Here is an 18,100-nt window from a genome sequence, read left to right as displayed (position 1 = left end):
ATCGACGATTGGGACTCATCACCTTTTTTTCCTCACTGAGTTCTTCTTCTTGTGTTTCTCCTGTTTACTGCTCATTGCCTCCACCGTGTGGCTGATCGATGAACTGCAGCTGAACAGACTCAGCTGTGCTGTGGGGGAAACTTCCCCCTCGTAGTCATCCTGCTGTCTGTGAGGCGGAAGTTTAGTAACTTAACCATGAAAGTAGCTCAGCTCTGCCTGCTCAGCTGCAGAAACACTGAAAGATGCAAGAAAATACTGTAAATAAACAATAATTACGCATAAAATATTACAAATGTACACAGAATAAATATTAAATGTTCTCTGTAGACAATAAAATAGTTTAATACACAGTAAATACAGCAGCTATTAATTACATACTATAATACATGTTTTCTAATGACTGAAATAGTGGTGGTTAATCTGGTTAACGGCCCAATGAAGGCAACAAACTGAACCAAAGACTGAGGGAAGGACTATTTATACACCTGATCAGGAGGGCGACAGACGGGGGAGGAAGTAAAACTAAGCACAAGACAGAAGAAAGCCAACTACCAAAATAAAACAGGAAGTAACTCCAAGAATAAATACTACACCGGCTACACTGAACAGAGTGCATCAATCATAAACTCAAGTACACAGCGCTAAGAAACATGAGACCTCCAGAAAAACCCAAACTCTAAAACGTAAAGAAAGAACACATGGTGCAGGAGGACGCGAGGGGGTGATGACCACATACTGAACCAGGACGGGAACCACAGAGGGAGCTAAACGTCAACAAAACGCTGAACTGCAAAGGAAATAATCTGGAGTCGAATCCGTGGATTAACTGTTTGAGTAAAAACGGTGTCAGAAGCCCCGCCTCCCTGTTTTTGTGGTTTCAGGATCATTTTTTGCAGCGTGCAGCTGTGATGACTCGCAGGCTGTCAGCAGCTGTTTAAACGTGTTGGCGAGCTCCCACGAGTCACTCGGGCTTCGTCATGAAGGTCGTGCTGCTGCTGGCGCTGCTCACAGGTAACCTGCACCTCTCCACTGCCTCTGATCCTGAGATTTATTTGTCTTTATTTAACCTTCATCACTGAAAACGTGTGCTCCCCCTCAGCTGTGCTGCTGGTGAAACTGCTGTTTTTATCTCTATGTGATTTATAGTTGTGTGGAAACTCGATGCCCTGTCAGCAGCTGGGTTTCCTGAAGGCTGCAGACTTGACTTCTGTAGAAACAACGAGAATGAAAACTTGTTAAACGTCATGTTACCAACAGCTGGTTCACTGTGTGCTTCCTTTTAACCTCGGATGACCCCAAAGGTCTTTTTACTGAAACTGATCTCTGACGTCTGTTCAATGATGGACAAAAAGCAGTGATTTTGTCACAAACTCGGGTGACACGGTCACCAGTGGCGGTCTAAACCTCACTGCCGTCCTCTCCAGGGTCACTGTGGATAAACGTCTTCTTCTGTCTGTCACATCTGTAGCTGTGTGAGAATTTATCTGAACGGTCAAAGGCTGAGCCTGGCTGAGCTGGACGGAGCTTTGATTTCTATAAAGTGAAGTGTGTCTTAAACCTGCATTCTCATAATGACCAGCAGGGGGCCCGGGGCTGCTGCCTGACCCGATGAGTGTGAACTCAGTCACTGTTTTCATATTTAATCTAATTTAACGTAGTTTGTAGAGTTTGATCGTCAGAGAGGAGGTTTATCCTGGACATGCTCATTGGCTAAAAACCTGTGACTGTTTCAGTCTCATCCACCTCCTGCTTCTCATGTCTGGTTTCCATGGTGATGATGGAAATGTTCAGGCTTCACAAACACCATCTGGGCTTGTTTCCCATGATTCTCATCCTTATGTGTTGTTTTTGAGTCAAAGACAAAACTTTAATAACTCCAATAACACACAAAGAGTCTGAAAACCGAAGGAACAAAGAACAGAAACAAACTGAAGCAGCAGCTGATCCGAGAGCAAGAAACACGAGGGGAACAAGAGTTGAAAGTAACCAAGGACACTAAGATAAAGGAGGTGAAAGGGCGATCGTGGCTCAAGAGTTGGGAGTTCGTCTTGTAATCGATGTGATGAACCAGTTTGTGTCTGAGTGTGTTGCTGGTCTGAACTGGGATGTCGTGCTTGGAGAAAACTCTGACACAGCGGCTACATCGGGGATGATTTTTGAACTAAACTTCTGGTTTTAGAACTGAAGAAGCTTCTCGGATGAAGGTGAAACGTCTTCAAGCAACTTAAAGAAGTCCAGACGCTTTTCTTTGACCTTTGACCTTCTCTTTTAAACTTTGACATCAAACTGCCAAACAAGCAGAATCTATCAAACTGATCAGGCACCAGTATCGATTAAATCAGTTTAATAATGATAATAATCTATACTTTACTCCCTCAGACCCAGTTAAACCAGTAAAACCAGTGAAGATGACATTGACCTGATCTGAGCAGAGTTTGGATCTGATGTAACAAAGTTTTCCTGTGTTTCTGTTTCCAGTCTGTGAATGTGACGGCAGCAGGGTCAAAGGTCACACAGGTCAGGACGTCACTCTGCCCTGTAAATATGACAGGAAGTATCACGGCGCTCTGTCAGCGTGCTGGCAGCGAGGAGAAATACCAACCAGAGGCTGCTCCAATCAGCTGATCTCCACAGATGGACTCAGAGTGGAAACCAGAGCTTCCAGCAGGTACGAGCTGCTGGGCCGACTGGAGGACGGAGACGTCTCTCTGACCATCATGAACCTCACAGAGGGAGACGCTGGACGATACGGCTGCAGGGTGGAGATACCCGGCTGGTTCAACGATGAGAAGCATCACTTTGACCTGAGCGTCGTCACAGGTGAGGAACTATCACACAGAACCATCAGACTCTGGTGTCATAGCAACTACAGCTTCGTCTCAGTGAGCAGAGTCTTCCTCGCACAGGTCTAACCTCGGGGCTGTTTCCTCTTTTCACTTGAGCATCATGAAGTCGTGACTCGAGTTTAAATAAAGAAATCTCTGTTTAGCTTCAGTTGACTGATGACAGCATCACGAGGACGCTGCAGCTCTCTGAGACGTGTCCATTTACCTGCTCTCACCTGCTGATCTCATTACAAACACTCCTCTGAAGCAGAGTGTGCTGACGCCATGTCAATGATCTGTTTCAGCGCCACAAGCTCCCACACGGACGGCGCCAAACTCAGAGACGCCCACAGAGCCGACGGCAGCCTCTGAAGGTGACCTGTGGTCAATCTGCTGATGACAGAGATGAAGTAACACATGACTGTCAGGACCAAACACAGATGACAGGAAAGAGTTTCTGTGGAACAAACTTTATTAGTCGTCACATATTTATAGCATCACTTCCTGATTTTTGTCCAATCAGACTGAAAGTGACAGGAACGGTTTCTGGAATAAAGGATCAGAGGCTAAAATTAAATCATCATGACATCATGCTGCTGCTGACACAGCTGTCTTAAACTCTTCTGCTTTCGTTTCCTCACGCTGCAGGTCACATGACCTCCGCAGAAAGCCTCCTGACTTCGCCCGCCACCATGACGAGCAGCAGCGAGGTGAGGAAAGAAAAACAGCATGAAAACACGAAGTCGCTGAGAGCGACCGAAGTCAGGGTGTCGGGACTTTCACATCCTTACAGACAGTTTCACATTAAAACACTGCAGGCACTGCTCTCTATAACTAAACCTAATGGAGCTACGTCCTCCCGTAGCTGTGTCAAACCTGCTGCTGTCACCATCATCCTAACAATAATCCTGCGCGCTTCCAGCTGTTTGTAGAAGTCTTTCCTCTGAGTGCAGCAGGATCCATGTGAGCGACGCTCATCGAGTTACATGAATAAACAGCTCCCAGGTGTCTGTGGGTCCTTACGTCTCACATTATATCTTAAAAAGCAGTAAATTGTATTCATGTCTGCACATGTTTCTGATCACGTTATTTGGATTGTCTGCACCTCACACTGCTGCGGCCTTGTGTGATTGGACAGTCCAAACCAGAACCTGAGATAAAAAAGTATTTCTTGGTTCTTTATATATAAAATTAATTATTTTTTCACACAATTAGAGCAACTTAAAGATAACTGACAAGCTGATAAAAACTATTTATACAGCCTCAAATCACAACAGCAGTCGCCTCAAGGCGCTTTATAATGTACAGTAGATCCTACCATGATAGATACAGAGAAAACCCAACAATCATATGACCCCCTATGAGCAGCACTTTGGCGACAGTGGGAAGGAAAAACTCCCTTTTAACAGGAAGAAACCTCCAGCAGAACCAGGCTCAGGGAGGGGCGGGGCCATCTGCTGTGATTGGTTGGGGTGAGAGAAGGAAGACAGGATAAAGACATGCTGTGGAAGATCAGATATGATTCAACACAGAGAGGTCTGTTAACACATAGTGAGTGAGAAAGGTGACTGGAAAGGAAAAACTCAATGCATCATGGGAATCCCCGGCAGCCTACATCTATTGCAGCATAACTAAGGGAGGATTCAGGGTCACCTGGTCCAGCCCTAACTATATGCTTTAGCAAAAAGGAAAGTTTGAAGCCTAATCTTGAAAGTAGAGATAGTGTCTGTCTCCTGAATCCAAACTGGAAGCTGGTTCCACAGAAGAGGGGCCTGAAAACTGAAGGCTCTGCCTCCCATTCTACTTTTAAATACTCTAGGAACAACAAGTAGGCCTGCAGAGCGAGAGCGAAGTGCTCTAATAGGGTGATATGGTACTACAAGGTCATTACTCAGTACTAATATGCAATGATTAGAATTGTAAAAAGAACAAGAGGAAACAAAACCAGTTCAGACAACAAGAGACCAGAAAACCACAAAGACCACACCACTGACCAGTTGATAAACAGAGAAGCAGCAGGGCTGTGTATACACCACAGATACTGAATAACACGACACAGGTGGACTCACACCTTTTACCACACCTGTGCAGCAGGTGGACATGAGCTTGTAGTGATTTTGTGCTCAGTCTCTGAGGGTAAGGAGGAACTTTGTGTGGATCAGTACGAGTTCATTGTGTTGTTGAGCTTTTTAAAGCCATCGCACGGACGTCACTGTGGCAGCCAGATGCATGCTGGGAAAGGAGGCACCAAATATAAAAGTGTTATTTGAATAAATGCTGTGAGACCAAAGAGTTAGTCAGTCAAACAGACGAACTCTCTGCTGATGGCAGCAGGTGAAGCTTCCCTGTAACAGAGTCATGTGGTGTTTTTCTGGGTTTACAGGGCGAGGGCGGCGGTCAGCTGGTGGTGGTGGTCGTCTGCGTCGTGCTGGGGCTGGTGTCTCTGCTCGTCCTCGTAGGACTCCTGGGTGAGTTTAGTTAAACTGTCCTCACAGTTACACGTTTGTTTATACACATTTCCTGACAGCTCGTGCTGCACAAACAGCCCAACAATGACAATGATGCCATTAAAACAAAACCTAAGACTGCTGAATAAGACCAAATGGTCATAGTGTAAAGAACAGAGTATAAAAATGTGTCTTTAGAAGTGATTTAAATATTTAGGGGAAAACTACTCCAAAGCTCTATCGCCATGAGATCTGAGTTTAGTGCGAGGGACAGCTTTCACTCTGAGCTGGACTTCGTGTTTTTCTGGAGCTCCGACAGGTATGAAGGGCTCGGGTAAAAGTTTGATCCTGTAGGAAACTGGAAGAGCAGAGAAGCACAAAGTAAAGGAGGACAAAGAGGAAGTTCCCATCCATGATCTGCTGTTTTTAGCTGAGCCAGACAGGAAACATGGAGGTCATGTGACGCAGCGCGGTTTAATAAACACAGTGAACAATGGTGTAGGGTTTGATAACAGCGACACGTCCTGTCAGCTCCTCTCAGATCAGCTGATTGTTTTTATTTTGTACAACAATCGTTGGATATTTGATGGAGCGATGCAAAAGGACACGAGGATGAAGAGTGGACAGGTGTATGTGTTCACACCTGTGACGGAGACAGGAGAGAGAAACCAGACTGTTCAACACCAACATGGAGCTCGAGTGAGCGGGACAGCGCCCCCTGCAGGAGGCGAGGCCGCTGAGACGGTGCGGAGGCCGAGCTGAAGGTGTGAACGTTTCAACAGTTTGTTCACCTCTGCAGACACGCCCGAGGAGCTCCGCCTCCTCCTGAGAACCAGATGTTGGGGTCTGTGTCAGAGCGAGCGCGTGGGCTGCATCGCTCATCATTCCTGAGAATCGTGCGGTAGACCCTCGTGCTGACGTCAGCGCCCCCGCTCTGCAGCAGCAGCTCTGATGGAAACGCTGAGCTGCATCAGGGAACACGTCCGTGTGACGTGACTCGTCATGTCTGCAGTGAATCGTGTTCAGATGAAGGTGCGCGTCAGGGCCTCCTCTGGTCCTCCCACGGGGGCGGAGCATCTGCTGCACGCATGAAGCTCCAGTCTGCTGCTGTGTGCATGCAAGACAGGAAACAACGTTAAGATAAAGAAACTGAAGGACATTCTGAGCTCATTCAGCTCCTCGTGAGCTGTGATCTGGACCCAACATGGCGTCTGCAGCGTTGACCTCATCGATCATCAGGAGCGCGTCTCAGTGCGTTGGTCTGTGTGTTTCTCGCATTGGGCGGTCAGCGCGTCGCTGTTTGGGGCTCGGTTGCTCAGCTCGGTGCTGATTTGTTCTTTTTGTGTCACAAAGGTGAACGTCTCGTCATTAACGTGTTTCTGCTGTTTTGTGTCTCTGCAGCGAGAAGACTGAAGCTCCTCCCCACAGTGTGAGTGCACGATCTTTATCTTTGTGTTTCTGAGTAACTAACGTGTCACCTCGACCATCGCGGACGCTGCTGAGAAGCCGTGACTCATCTTCTCTCAGCCTTCATCGCGTGTTCAGACTGAAACTGAGGTGAGAGAACCACAGAGTTCAGACCAGGCTGAGGAAACTTCAACGGCGGCTCGCTCGACCTTTACGGCCATCAGAGTGGAATCATTTAGAGCTGACGCCTGTGTCAGAGCTCAGCACCACACCCTCCACCCCTCCGCTACCAGAAACACCGTCCATCAAAGCCCTGAACAGAGCCGCCATTATGGCGTCCAAACTCAAGAACAAGCGCGACACTACCAAAGCTCCAAAGGTTGATCCACATCCTCAGTGTTTCCATCACTGCTGGAGCCTCAGAGCACGGGGAGGAAGCTCCTTCATCATCATCATTAACACGACTCGTTAATGCTTCATTTGAACTGCAGCGTAATCAGAGTCACAAACAGGAAGTGACCTTTCACACTGCTTTGAGTCAAGTTTGAGTCATGATGAGGATGGAAGCAGGAAACAGATTCAATCAGCAGCAGTGTGGATAAAATTAAATCATATTTTTTAATATTTGGTTTTATTCATTTTATTTTGGAGCTTCTCTGCAGGAAGTTATGATCTCCTGCAGTCAGAGTAATATCATTAATGTTATAAAGGTCCTGACAGCTGACTAACACTCTCGCTCTCGTGTCTCAGCCCTCGGCAGCATCGGCATATCAGCGGCTCGGTGCGGTTCAACGCCACGTCGTCGACTCTGCAGCTGCACGCTCAGCCCGCCGCCGTGGACAACATCTACCAGATGGATGGTGGTGAGGGAGGCGTATACGAGAATTGCCCCTGAGCTCTGAGGCTCCACCCACTCATCCGCAGAGTCTGGAGGCAGGACGATGACGAGCTCTTCTGGACTTTGAGGAGATGTTGAGGACAGACGAGACAGCAGCTCTGAGAAGCCTCCAGTATTTTAGGAAGATAGCCTCGTCCAATCAGAGAGCTACAGCTGTGGTCCCAGGTGACTAACCCCGCCTTCAGGCTGAAGGTTTGCAGGCAGCAGGTGCTAACATGAGAGCTAACATGTAAATAAAGATGTAAAGAGCTTTTATTGTGAAAGGTTTGGTGAGGTTTCCTGTTTTTTCAAATTTAATTTAATAAAATGTTTGGAGGACTTTTAAAGGTTGGTTTGAACTCTTCTTCTGCTCCTTTAAACACGTTTACCTCTGACTGGTGACCTGGGCGCTCAGTTCTTCTGCTGCACGCTGCTGCCACCTGCTGGCCGGACAGATGACCTGCAGCTGCACAGACTCAGCTGTGCTCAGGCTGTTTGATGGACTGACTGTGATTAAAAAAGACTCTGTAATATCTCTAATCACAGCCATGGGGGCGGAGTTACCCCACACCTGTACTAGGGTATAGATGCAATTTTGTAAGATCGCTATGACGACAGTAATAAAGGTTATTTGTTCCTTTGATCCAGCTCAGATGGTCTTTGTTTCTGAAAAAAAGCACACGAGCTTTATTTCATCCATGATGGCGTTACACCAACATCACCATCATGGCGGCGCCCTCCCTCTGTCTCTCCTGTAAAGACTCTCTGCTCCACCTTCATGCCCAGCAGCACCACCTTCATGCCCAGCAGCTCACTCAGGAAGTTCATCTCCAGCTCTCCTGCTCCACCCGCTCAGGCTGAAGACACCACAGCACCCCCTGCAGGAGGAGAACGGCTCTGTCTGCTGGACTTTTTCCTCCACCACCTCAGTGATCAGCTATCTTCACAGATGGAGCCTCCTCCTCAGATCACTGATTCTCTGATTAAGACCCTGTGAAAGAACTACAACTCCCATCAGGCCACGGGCTCAAAGCTACACCCCGGCTGGAGGACTCTGTGCTGCAGGTGCAGGTGTGTTTTGTGCGTGTCATGGTCCGGGGGTGTGCTAATGTGTCTCCCTCCGAGCCGGCATCTCCACCCCTGGGAGGGGCCTCTGATTGCTCGCACCTGTGGGTGATTAAGCCGGGGACTCATAAGGCCAGCGCACTCAACCTCTCCTCGCCAGATTCTCAGCGAACCCGTCCACGCATCAAGTTGCTGGACGCAAATCTCTGCCATTCACCTGCCTGCCTCAACGCCAGGAATTTCGGACCACTAACCCCTCCACGCCACTACAGACCACCCGCGCTAAGTAAGCAGTACTCAGGAAGATTGAGAACAGCTCGCCCATATTCCTCCCGAACCTGAACGTCTATATTCAGTGACTCTGACCCAGCTTGACTCTCCCTCCAGCTCAATCCTCGGAGCAGCTGTTCCACTGACGAATGACCAGATTGCTCACTTAGCTCAGGCTGCAGAAACCTCTTGGGTTTAGTTGTTGTATTGAGCATTTGTGAAACTCACATTCCAGTTGTGAACACTTGTGGTGAAAATAAAAGTTGTCACTGAAACTACTTACGTGCTGTTCTTCACGCAGCAATCGAGTCCTTTTCCTTTTGCGACGGCCTCGGACGTGACAGTGCGTACCTGATGTGCGCCCTCAGGTCACCCCACAAAGCCTTGTGCAAGAAAGACGGGAGGAATGTCAACTCCCTCAGAAAAGACATTATGACACATCGGCCTGACACTGTGGACTGGAGCACCAATACGCTACCAGCAAGAAGATGGGACATGGCAGCCAGCTACTATCTTTAAACCGGCAGAGACTCCACGCAGCTATCTCATCAAAACAGGTGATGGTCAACTCCTGACGTGCAATCACCGACACCTCGCCACGCACTCCCACACAAACATTTGTGACGACACCCAAACCCCTCAAGACATTGTTCCAGAGACCAGGTCTCCTCACCACACTCCAAACAATGACTGAACCTGCCCTCGCACCAGATTCGGCCGTGCCATCAAGCCGAGGCAGGTTCTTGATTTGTACCCCAACAAAAACAAAAAAGGGTTGATGTAAAGTCAAAGCTTGAGAAGTGTTGAAATGGAAAAAAAGATGGAAAAAAATGTTTGAAATATTTACACAGCAGCATAGCATATGGCAACCTAGAAGCATATTTTTTACATCTTGTTATTATAGTCTCACTACCAGAGAAGCGTTTTTCTTTCTTAAAGGGAGATGTAATGTTTGAACTCTTATTTTGAAATCACCGGAAGTACAGATACGCCAGCTGTATGTGCGTGTGCTAGCTTAGCAGTTGACAGTTACGTGGATGTAAGGCTGATCCTTATGTACTGAATAAAGGAAACTGTATGACCACTCTGAGGCGATTTCTTCATAAGTATTGAAGCCACAACAGTTAATAGTGACGTGCGAATCATGAACGAATCGTTCAGTACTCGAGAATCACTTTACTGACTCATGATTCACAAGCCCAACTGACTCACTGACTCATCCCTGTTGCTGTTAGCAAACTAATTTCATTAGTAGAAATGTATCTAGCTTATAATTAAAATTGTGGGGGGGGAACAACAGCCAGTATCTTAACAAAAGCATTTCTGCTCTGAACTGGAAGAAAAAACCCTGAGTAGAAGCTCACATCAAGACAATAGCTCCTCAGTTCACAGTAGCATCGCTCTGCTAACATGCTAACAACACATTTGACTCACTCCCCCCCTCCCTCCTGGCTTGCAGCTTCTTCTTCTACTTGGTTGGTGACCAATGTTGAGGCGCATTACCGCCCCCTGGCTCACAGCTCAGTGGACATTTAGATGAGAGAATATATATTTAACACATTTAAGGAAAATACTAATAAAAAAATAAAAAATAAATATTTCCTTTAGAATGTTTTAATGTTTTTGCTCTATAAAATAGTTGTTTTCTTTTACAATCACTCATCTTAGCAGCAGGATTTACATGAAAAGAGAAGCAAATTAAGTTTGAGTGAAAATGTACATTTTTTTGCACTCTCTGGTCAACTGACTCAGTGACTCAAATGACTCAAAAACACGATTCACTTTGGTGAGTGACTCATTAAAACTCGATTCAGTAAAAAGAATCAAATTTACCATCACCAGCAGTTACTCGATAAGAGCCCAGACCAATCACATGAGCCAAGCTGTGAAAACAGGTGTGGGTCACAATCAGCCAAGGTTTCAGGTGAGCCTGTTGTGAAACCTACCCAACCCTATCACGTCACTTCATTTCTTGCAGCGTGCAGCTGAGGCTCAGTGCATTGCTTGCATTTTGGGTCCCACTTCCCCACACACACACACACACACACACACACACACACACACCCACGGTCTGCCACCACAGACTGCGACACATTTGGTTGGATAGAAATGTCTAGAAAAGGAGCTGATGGACACAAAGACATCAGCAGGAATTATTTTGGCTTTTGTCAGTCACATTTATATTAATCAGGCTTCTCTCGATCAGCCTGCGTTACCTTTCGTTTCATTGGTGCTTTGGTTTGGGGAAGTTGTTTCTTTCCTGATCTTTTCCTGTCTTCTGTTCTCAGACCTGAGATCGACTACGAGACGTGCTGTGGAAGTAAACAAACCACAGTTTGGTCTGCAGCTATTCAGAGATCAGATGCCACAGAGGGTCCACACTGTCTGTATGTAGTGACGTCTGCAGGTTTTCGTGTTCAGATTTTTCTGCAGATCATCAGAATGAAAGTGATTGGCCAAGTTTACAGAGCCCTTTTTAAAAATGTACTTTCGTGACTTTATTGTGTGCGCGTAAACAGAGAGCTGCTCTCTGATTGGTCCCTGCCTGCTGTGTGTGTGGGATGTTCCTGCCGCAGCAGCGTGTGGTGCAGGTTTTTACGCGTCACTTCATTTCTTGCAGCGTGCAGCTGTTGGAGCTGCTCTGAGGCTCATCCAGCTCCGTCATGAAGCTCAGGCTGCTGCTCGCTCTGCTCTCAGGTAACTGCTGTGTGTGTGTGTGTGTGTGTGTGTGTGTGTGTGTGTGTGTCTGTGTGTGTGTGTGTGTCTCTGCTTCAGTTTTGTCTGTAAAACCTTAAAGATGAGCAGATCTCTGAGTCTCTGACTGTGAGCAGCTTCCTGTCTCTCCGTCGTTAATAGGAGCATTAAAGCAGCATCATCAGGTCTGTGCTGCTCTCTGTCCTCGTGTTAGTTTCTGTTCTGTGTCGTCAGTAAAGCTGACGGGGGGGGGGCACCACAGAGGAGCGCTCGTTACGTGACTCTGTGCAGACGGTCGAGCTCAGTCTGAATGAAACGAGTGTGAGTCTCACCTGCTGATGTGTCTGTCAGAGCGTGTTGGGGTCAGAGGTCAGTCTGGTGTTTGAGGTTAGTTGCTCAGCTTCAGTCTCAGCTGGTCATAGACCAGCGTGTGGTTGTTACCGGGTCACCTGTAGAGGAACACACATGAAACCTGGTTTCATCCCAGTCTGCAGCCTGAACTGGTCGGGGAGGGTTTGATGGGACGACTTCATGGAGCTGAGTGAGATGTCCCAGGCTGCACCGCTGAGGCTACTGGAACCAGTGAAACCAGTGAAGATGACATTGACCTGATCTGATGTAACAAAGTTTTCTTGTGTTTCTGTTTCCAGTCTGTGAATGTGACGGCGTGGAGGTCAAAGGTCACACAGGTCAGGACGTCACTCTGCCCTGTAAATATGACAGGAAATATCACGGCGCCGTGGAAGTGTGCTGGCAGCGAGGAGAAATACCGCCCAACAAGTGCTCCAATCAGCTGATCTCCACAGATGGAGTCAGAGTGGAAACCAGAGCTCCCAGCAGGTATGAGCTGCTGGGCCGACTGGAGGACGGAGACGTCTCTCTGACCATCATGAACCTCACAGAGGGAGACGCTGGACGATACGGCTGCAGGGTGGAGATACCCGGGCCGTTCAACGATGAGAAGCATCACGTCGACCTGACTGTTGTCCCAGGTGAGTCTGCAGCTGAGGATCAAACAGCCGCTCGTTCGTTTGATTCTCAGACTTTAAACTGTCTGCCTGAACTTTTACATTCATGATGGTAACGAGTGTTTGCACGACTGTTTCAGCTCCACAGATTCACACATCAACAGCCTCGACGACGAAGACCGCCGCGGCCCCTCAGACTGCAGGTGACAAAGCTGTTTGTAGTTTATAACGAGCTGCACACTCGTCCTGCTCACAACAAACTTTATTAGTCGTCACAGATTTACAGCAGCAGCTCCTGATGTGTCAGATTGATGGTCCCAGTGATGCTGTGACATCAGGCTCCCAGTGCGATACAGCATCAGCAGGTTAAAGTGAAGCACTAGAGCGTCGGTGTCAAACTCTGGCCCGTGAAGCCAAATTACTATCAGAGCTGGCCTGCTGGTGTTATACAGCTAATATATATTGTTTAGTATTAAGCTTTGCTTGTTCCATATTCAGTTTTTCAGCAAAACGTGTTTGAGTCCATAAGAAAAGATTCATTCTTATATCTGGAGGAATAAATATATTTCAGTAAATATTAACGTTAGCCCGACTTTGTTCCAGTTTTGTATTTTGGCCCACTGAGTGTTTGAGTTTGACACTCCTGCACTAGAGCGTCGGGCTGCTGATGAAACTCCCTTTAAAGCATCTGCTCTCACTTCCTCACCTGCAGGTCACCTGACCTCCACAGAAAGCCTGCTGACTTCCTCCCACAGTGTGACGAGCGGCAGTGAGGTGAGAGATCCTGTGAGAAACACAATAAGTAACCTGATGTATTGATGTCTAATGTTGGAGACTGAAGCTGTTTGTAGAAGTCTCTCTGAGTCGCAGCAGCAGGATCCACGCGAGCGTCCCCAGAGGACAGAGTGATGAGCACAGACAGCTGTGGCTTCAGCTACACATGATGAATGAAACATGAATCCTTTCACATCCTGTCATCAGGGGCCGTGAAACGGAGGCAGAGGAGGCGAAGAGTTTGCTGCTCGTTTATTGTTTGAAGCTTTTGATTTGTTGGGTTTGGACATTCAGTGCTTTGACTCTTTGGTTCTGTTATAATTTTGTCGTGTTATCGATGTTACCGCTAGCACTGCCTGTCACCGCCACAGTACGAGCCACCGAAGGTCTCCAGAGATTTCATTGTGTAGTCTGGTCTGTTTGCTTTTGCTCCCATGTGATCATGTTATTAGCGTGAACGTCCTGATGACCCGGCGTGTATAAATAGTCCTGCCCCTCAGGTCCTGCTCTGGATTTTGTTTCTTTGCCTTTTTGTTGTTTTGGATCAGCTGCTGCTCGCGTGTTGCTAATCTGCACAGACGTGTGACGTGTTAAACGCCACATCTATGATGTGTGTTTGTGTGTCTGCAGAAGCGGGAGGGCGGAGCTCTGACGGGCGTTATGCTCTACGTGCTGCTGGGTTCGGTGTTGCTGCTCATCATCGGTGAGTTCTTCACGGCCTCGACAGCAGCTCGCTCGCCGCAGCAGCTCGCTCGCCGCAGCAGCTCGCTCGCCGCAGCAGCTCGCTCGCCGCAGCAGCTCGCTCGCTCGACACAGCTGCGTTACATGTTTGACCCACTGCTGTTTCTCATGTTACTGATCAGCTGTGATGGAGTCAGACGACTGTGAGAACCTCCACACTGAGTGCTGCTGTCACACAGTCACGACGTAACTTCAGAGGATCAGAGATGGAAAACCTTTCAGTTCTGTTATCGTCTGAAATCAAACAAGTTTCACATCCAGTCAGTGTGAAACTCTGAAGCCAAAACAAAGCTTCAGTTCTGCACTGATGTGTCTCCACCTTTGTTTGGGATCCAGCAGAGAGAAACATGCATCCTGTTCAGTTTCAACACTCGTGACTCCATTTATGACACGTTCTAACGTCCCATCAAAGTAACTGTAATGATCAGAAGCTCGTATCTGCAGAGCAGCTCGCACAGCTGAAGCTCGCTCACGGTGGGCGTGTCCCGGCAGCTCTGTGGTTTGTAGATGGCGGCTGCACCAGGAGAGACGCACGGGTCACCAGTGTTGGGAAGGTTACTTTTAAAATGTATTCCACTACAGATTACAGATTACATGCCCCAAAATGTATTCTGTAACGTATTCCGTTACGTTACTCAATGAGAGTAACGTATTCTGAATACTTTGGATTACTTAATATATTATCATGCTGTTTACAACTACATGAATGTACTATTGCTGTGATTTATTACTGTTACTGAAGGTCCGCGGCTCCGAACCGTAGTAAAGGGACCTCTGGCTAATACGGTGGGTTCTGTGTCGGCTCGTAGCTGAAAACTAGCTTTACTTTGTTGTCTGGGTCAACTTTGCTAGCAGAGACAGAGAGAGGCGTTGAAAGGCTGCTCCAACAGAACTTATTGTTTCAGAGGAAAACACAAACACGGTGTACAGTCGAGTCTTAATAGCTTACTTACAGCTGGGCTCGTCAGGCTCTCTTCTTGGCTGCAGTGGTTATTATTATATTTACATGCTTCCAGCTCCCGTTTTTGCTCGATGACAGCTCGTACTTTTCCTTTTTCTCCCTCCCTCGCTCACAGACACATAACGTGTATGGCAGTCCATTCTCCCTGCAGCACGGACTACACTGCCCATGATGCTACATTCTTTAGAGCTATACCTGTAGCATTCTGCCTGTTAGCTTAGCACAACAACAACAACAGGCGCTCTCTCACCCAGGAAACACGCAGAGAGAGAGCGTCGCCCTGTAACCATGGCAACCGTAACGCTGCCGCCTGGAACAACAGAACGTAGCTGTCAAACAAAACCCAAACAGTCCTGACCCGCCACAATATGAAACAGGGAAGTACCGCAGTGTAATCCATTTATTTCAACAAAGTAACTGTATTCTAAATACCACCTTTTTAAACGGTAACTGTAACGGAATACAGTTACTCATATTTTGTATTTTAAATACGTAACGGCGGTACATGTACTCCGTTACTCCCCAACACTGCGGGTCACTAACAGACTGAATAACACTGGATTTATGAAACTGTGATCTGTGTCTGTGACGGGTTTCGCCCACAGCTCACGTCTGTCTGTCCTCTGTGTCTCTGCAGCAGGAGGCCTGAAGCTGCTCTGCAGACGGTGAGTACGATCATGACTTCTTCTTTGTGTCTCCTGAATAAATGACGCAGCTCAGCGCCTCGATCATCGACAGCACTGAAGGACGACATCTACGAGCCTTTCACGATTTCCTTCAGTCTGTCGATGCAGCTTCATCGTAACGTCTTCACACGCGCTCAGACTGAAACCAGATGCGTCCAAAACCACAAACCACACAGCCGATTTCGAACGAGCGGAAACTGAGCAGCGAGCTTCAGAGCCTTTAAGCGTCCTCATGAAGCTGCAGCTCGCTGATCGTTTTTCTGCAGTTTATTTTCCAATTTCAAGTCAACATAGTTTCTACAAATTTCTCTGAAGGTTCAGCAGCTTTAATGAATCCTACAAATGAGTCCAGAACTTCTCCGCAGGAAGTCTTTTATTCTGTACAGGAAGTAACTATGAAGACATTTAATAATGATTAAAGCTGCTGACAGCTGACTCTCGGCTCTCGTGTCTCAGCCCTCAGACGTTTCAGCAGTTCGACACCTCGGCCCGCTTCAGCTCCACGCCGTCTGCTGTGCAGCTTCACAGCAAAAGCTCCGCCGGGGACGCCGTGTACAACATCAGCGGCAGCGAAGGCGTGTACGAGAACTACCTCTGCAGCTCTGAGGCTCCGCCCACCAGCTGCCGAGGCTGAAGACGATATAACGAATAACAACAGCCTTTCTGGAGTTTGAGCCAGGCTGCGCCTTCATTTCTGTCCAATCAGAGAGCTTCAGGTGGTAAATCAGGTGGGAGGGGCTGTAGGCAGCAGGTGGTCAACAGACTAACATGCAAATACAAATGAGCTCTTATTGTGAAAGATTTGGTATGATTTCCGGTTTTTCTCAGATTTAATAAAATATTTGAAAAAATTTTTGAACTTCTTTGATCAGAGTTTTTGTAGCTGTTAGTTTTTCATCTTTTAAACATTTTCTCTGAGGATGGAGTCAGTTTAAAGCTCCGGGTCGCCCCCTGGTGGCCAAATGACTGTAACCTCAAAGGTGCCCGTTAGCAGGGCTGGTCATGTTACTTGAAAAAAGTAATCAGTAACTAATTACCGATTACTTCCCCCAAAAAGTAATCCCATTACTTTACTGATTACTGATTTTCAAAAGTAATTAATTACTTACTTAGTTACTTTTTAAAAACACGATTTACAACCTGAATAGGTGATAAAGTGATAGATCTTTCAGCCCAATTCTACTTTTTCTGCATAATCATCATACAAAATGTAATCAAATGGAAAAGTCTCTTTTTAAAACTTGTTTTATTAGTTTTAATCTTTTAAATTTAATTATATGCAACATTCTCTGACTGGAAGAAATTTGTTAAACATTTAAACCTATTTTCTGCACATAAAATAAAATATATTTTTGTGTTTATGCACAAATCAAATTTCCCCTTGTGGGACAATTAAAGGATTATTCTATTCTATTCTATTCTAAAATGCAAGTAAAACACAGCAGAAAATAAATAAAGTCAAAGACTAGCGGTCCTGTTGCTCTATTTTCACCTGTAAAGCAGGAGTGGGGTAGGCGGAGGGTTACCCTGGTGCAGGTGTGCAGCGGTCAGTGGAAGAATCCGCGAGTTTCTCTGTGAGTTTCCCATTACGTCGTAGCTACTCGGTGCTTGCTCGGAAGTTTAGGGGTTTTTTCGCTGTAAAAAGAAGTTTTCTTCCCACGCACAACGGACACTAATGTTTTTGTCACTTTTTATGGAATAAACTCAAAGTAAGGTCAGTACTTCCACGCTTTAAACGCTGCACGCTCATACTCTCTCTGCACTCAATATATGATCCATTGTTGATCTGCACACAGCTGTTGTCACGAACGTCGCACTCGCTTACGTCACTGTCATGAGACATTCTCGCAAAAAAAACACGGTTTTAGTAACGCAGTAACGCAGCGTTCCTACGGGAAAGTAACGGTAATCTAATTACCTTTTTTGCAATAGTAATCCCTTACTTTACTCGTTACTTTAAAAAAGTAATCGGATTACAGTAATGCGTTACTTGTAATGCGTTACTGCCCATCTCTGCCCGTTAGTGACTTAATCACTATAATCATAGTAATAATTTGTGGCACATCTCGTATAAAGTACAACATTGTTGTTGTTTTTGACATGTTGGCTCTCCCTCGCTCCACAAATATAAAAAATATACTTTATTATATTATTATGTTTTATGCATTAAAATCTATATATGTCTTACAATTATTCAGATCCTTCCACTGCATACTCCACATTTACTCAAACTACAGTGTGACTATAAAGAAAAGTAATCTATTACACATTACTTGTTCCTTTTCTTAAATGTAATGCAGTATGTTTGTTACTTTCATGTCTCTGTAAAATGACCTGAAACTCATAATAAACTGTAAACCTGAGGCTAAGCACACCGTCATGAAC

The 18,100-nt window shown here is 46.5% G+C and overlaps 2 protein-coding genes across 2 annotated transcripts; both read left to right on the top strand.

Moving 5' to 3' along the window:
* The first annotated feature begins 933 nt into the window (after nucleotides 1–933).
* LOC102783668 (hepatitis A virus cellular receptor 2 homolog) lies at nucleotides 934–7,903 on the top strand. Its single transcript, XM_087847655.1, has 7 exons — nucleotides 934–1,011; nucleotides 2,479–2,820; nucleotides 3,131–3,199; nucleotides 3,474–3,535; nucleotides 5,209–5,293; nucleotides 6,674–6,701; nucleotides 7,430–7,903. The coding sequence occupies exons 1-7, from the start codon at nucleotides 978–980 to the stop codon at nucleotides 7,572–7,574; spliced, it is 765 nt and encodes a 254-aa protein (XP_087703781.1). The 5' UTR covers nucleotides 934–977; the 3' UTR covers nucleotides 7,575–7,903.
* Nucleotides 7,904–11,513: 3,610 nt separating this feature from the next.
* Nucleotides 11,514–16,385, top strand: LOC118453474 (hepatitis A virus cellular receptor 2 homolog). The gene is made up of 7 exons (XM_087847639.1): nucleotides 11,514–11,588; nucleotides 12,236–12,577; nucleotides 12,694–12,756; nucleotides 13,266–13,327; nucleotides 13,958–14,030; nucleotides 15,667–15,694; nucleotides 16,172–16,385. Exons 1-7 carry the CDS (start codon nucleotides 11,555–11,557, stop codon nucleotides 16,347–16,349), a joined length of 780 nt encoding a protein of 259 aa, XP_087703765.1. The 5' UTR covers nucleotides 11,514–11,554; the 3' UTR covers nucleotides 16,350–16,385.
* The last annotated feature ends 1,715 nt before the right edge of the window (nucleotides 16,386–18,100 follow it).

Source organism: Neolamprologus brichardi, chromosome 10 (assembly GCF_056152115.1).
Source record: "Neolamprologus brichardi isolate AB-2024 chromosome 10, ASM5615211v1, whole genome shotgun sequence".
Classification (NCBI taxonomy): domain Eukaryota; kingdom Metazoa; phylum Chordata; class Actinopteri; order Cichliformes; family Cichlidae; genus Neolamprologus; species Neolamprologus brichardi.
Note: the sequence above shows the minus strand (reverse complement) of the source record. Positions and strands in the feature narration are given on the sequence as shown.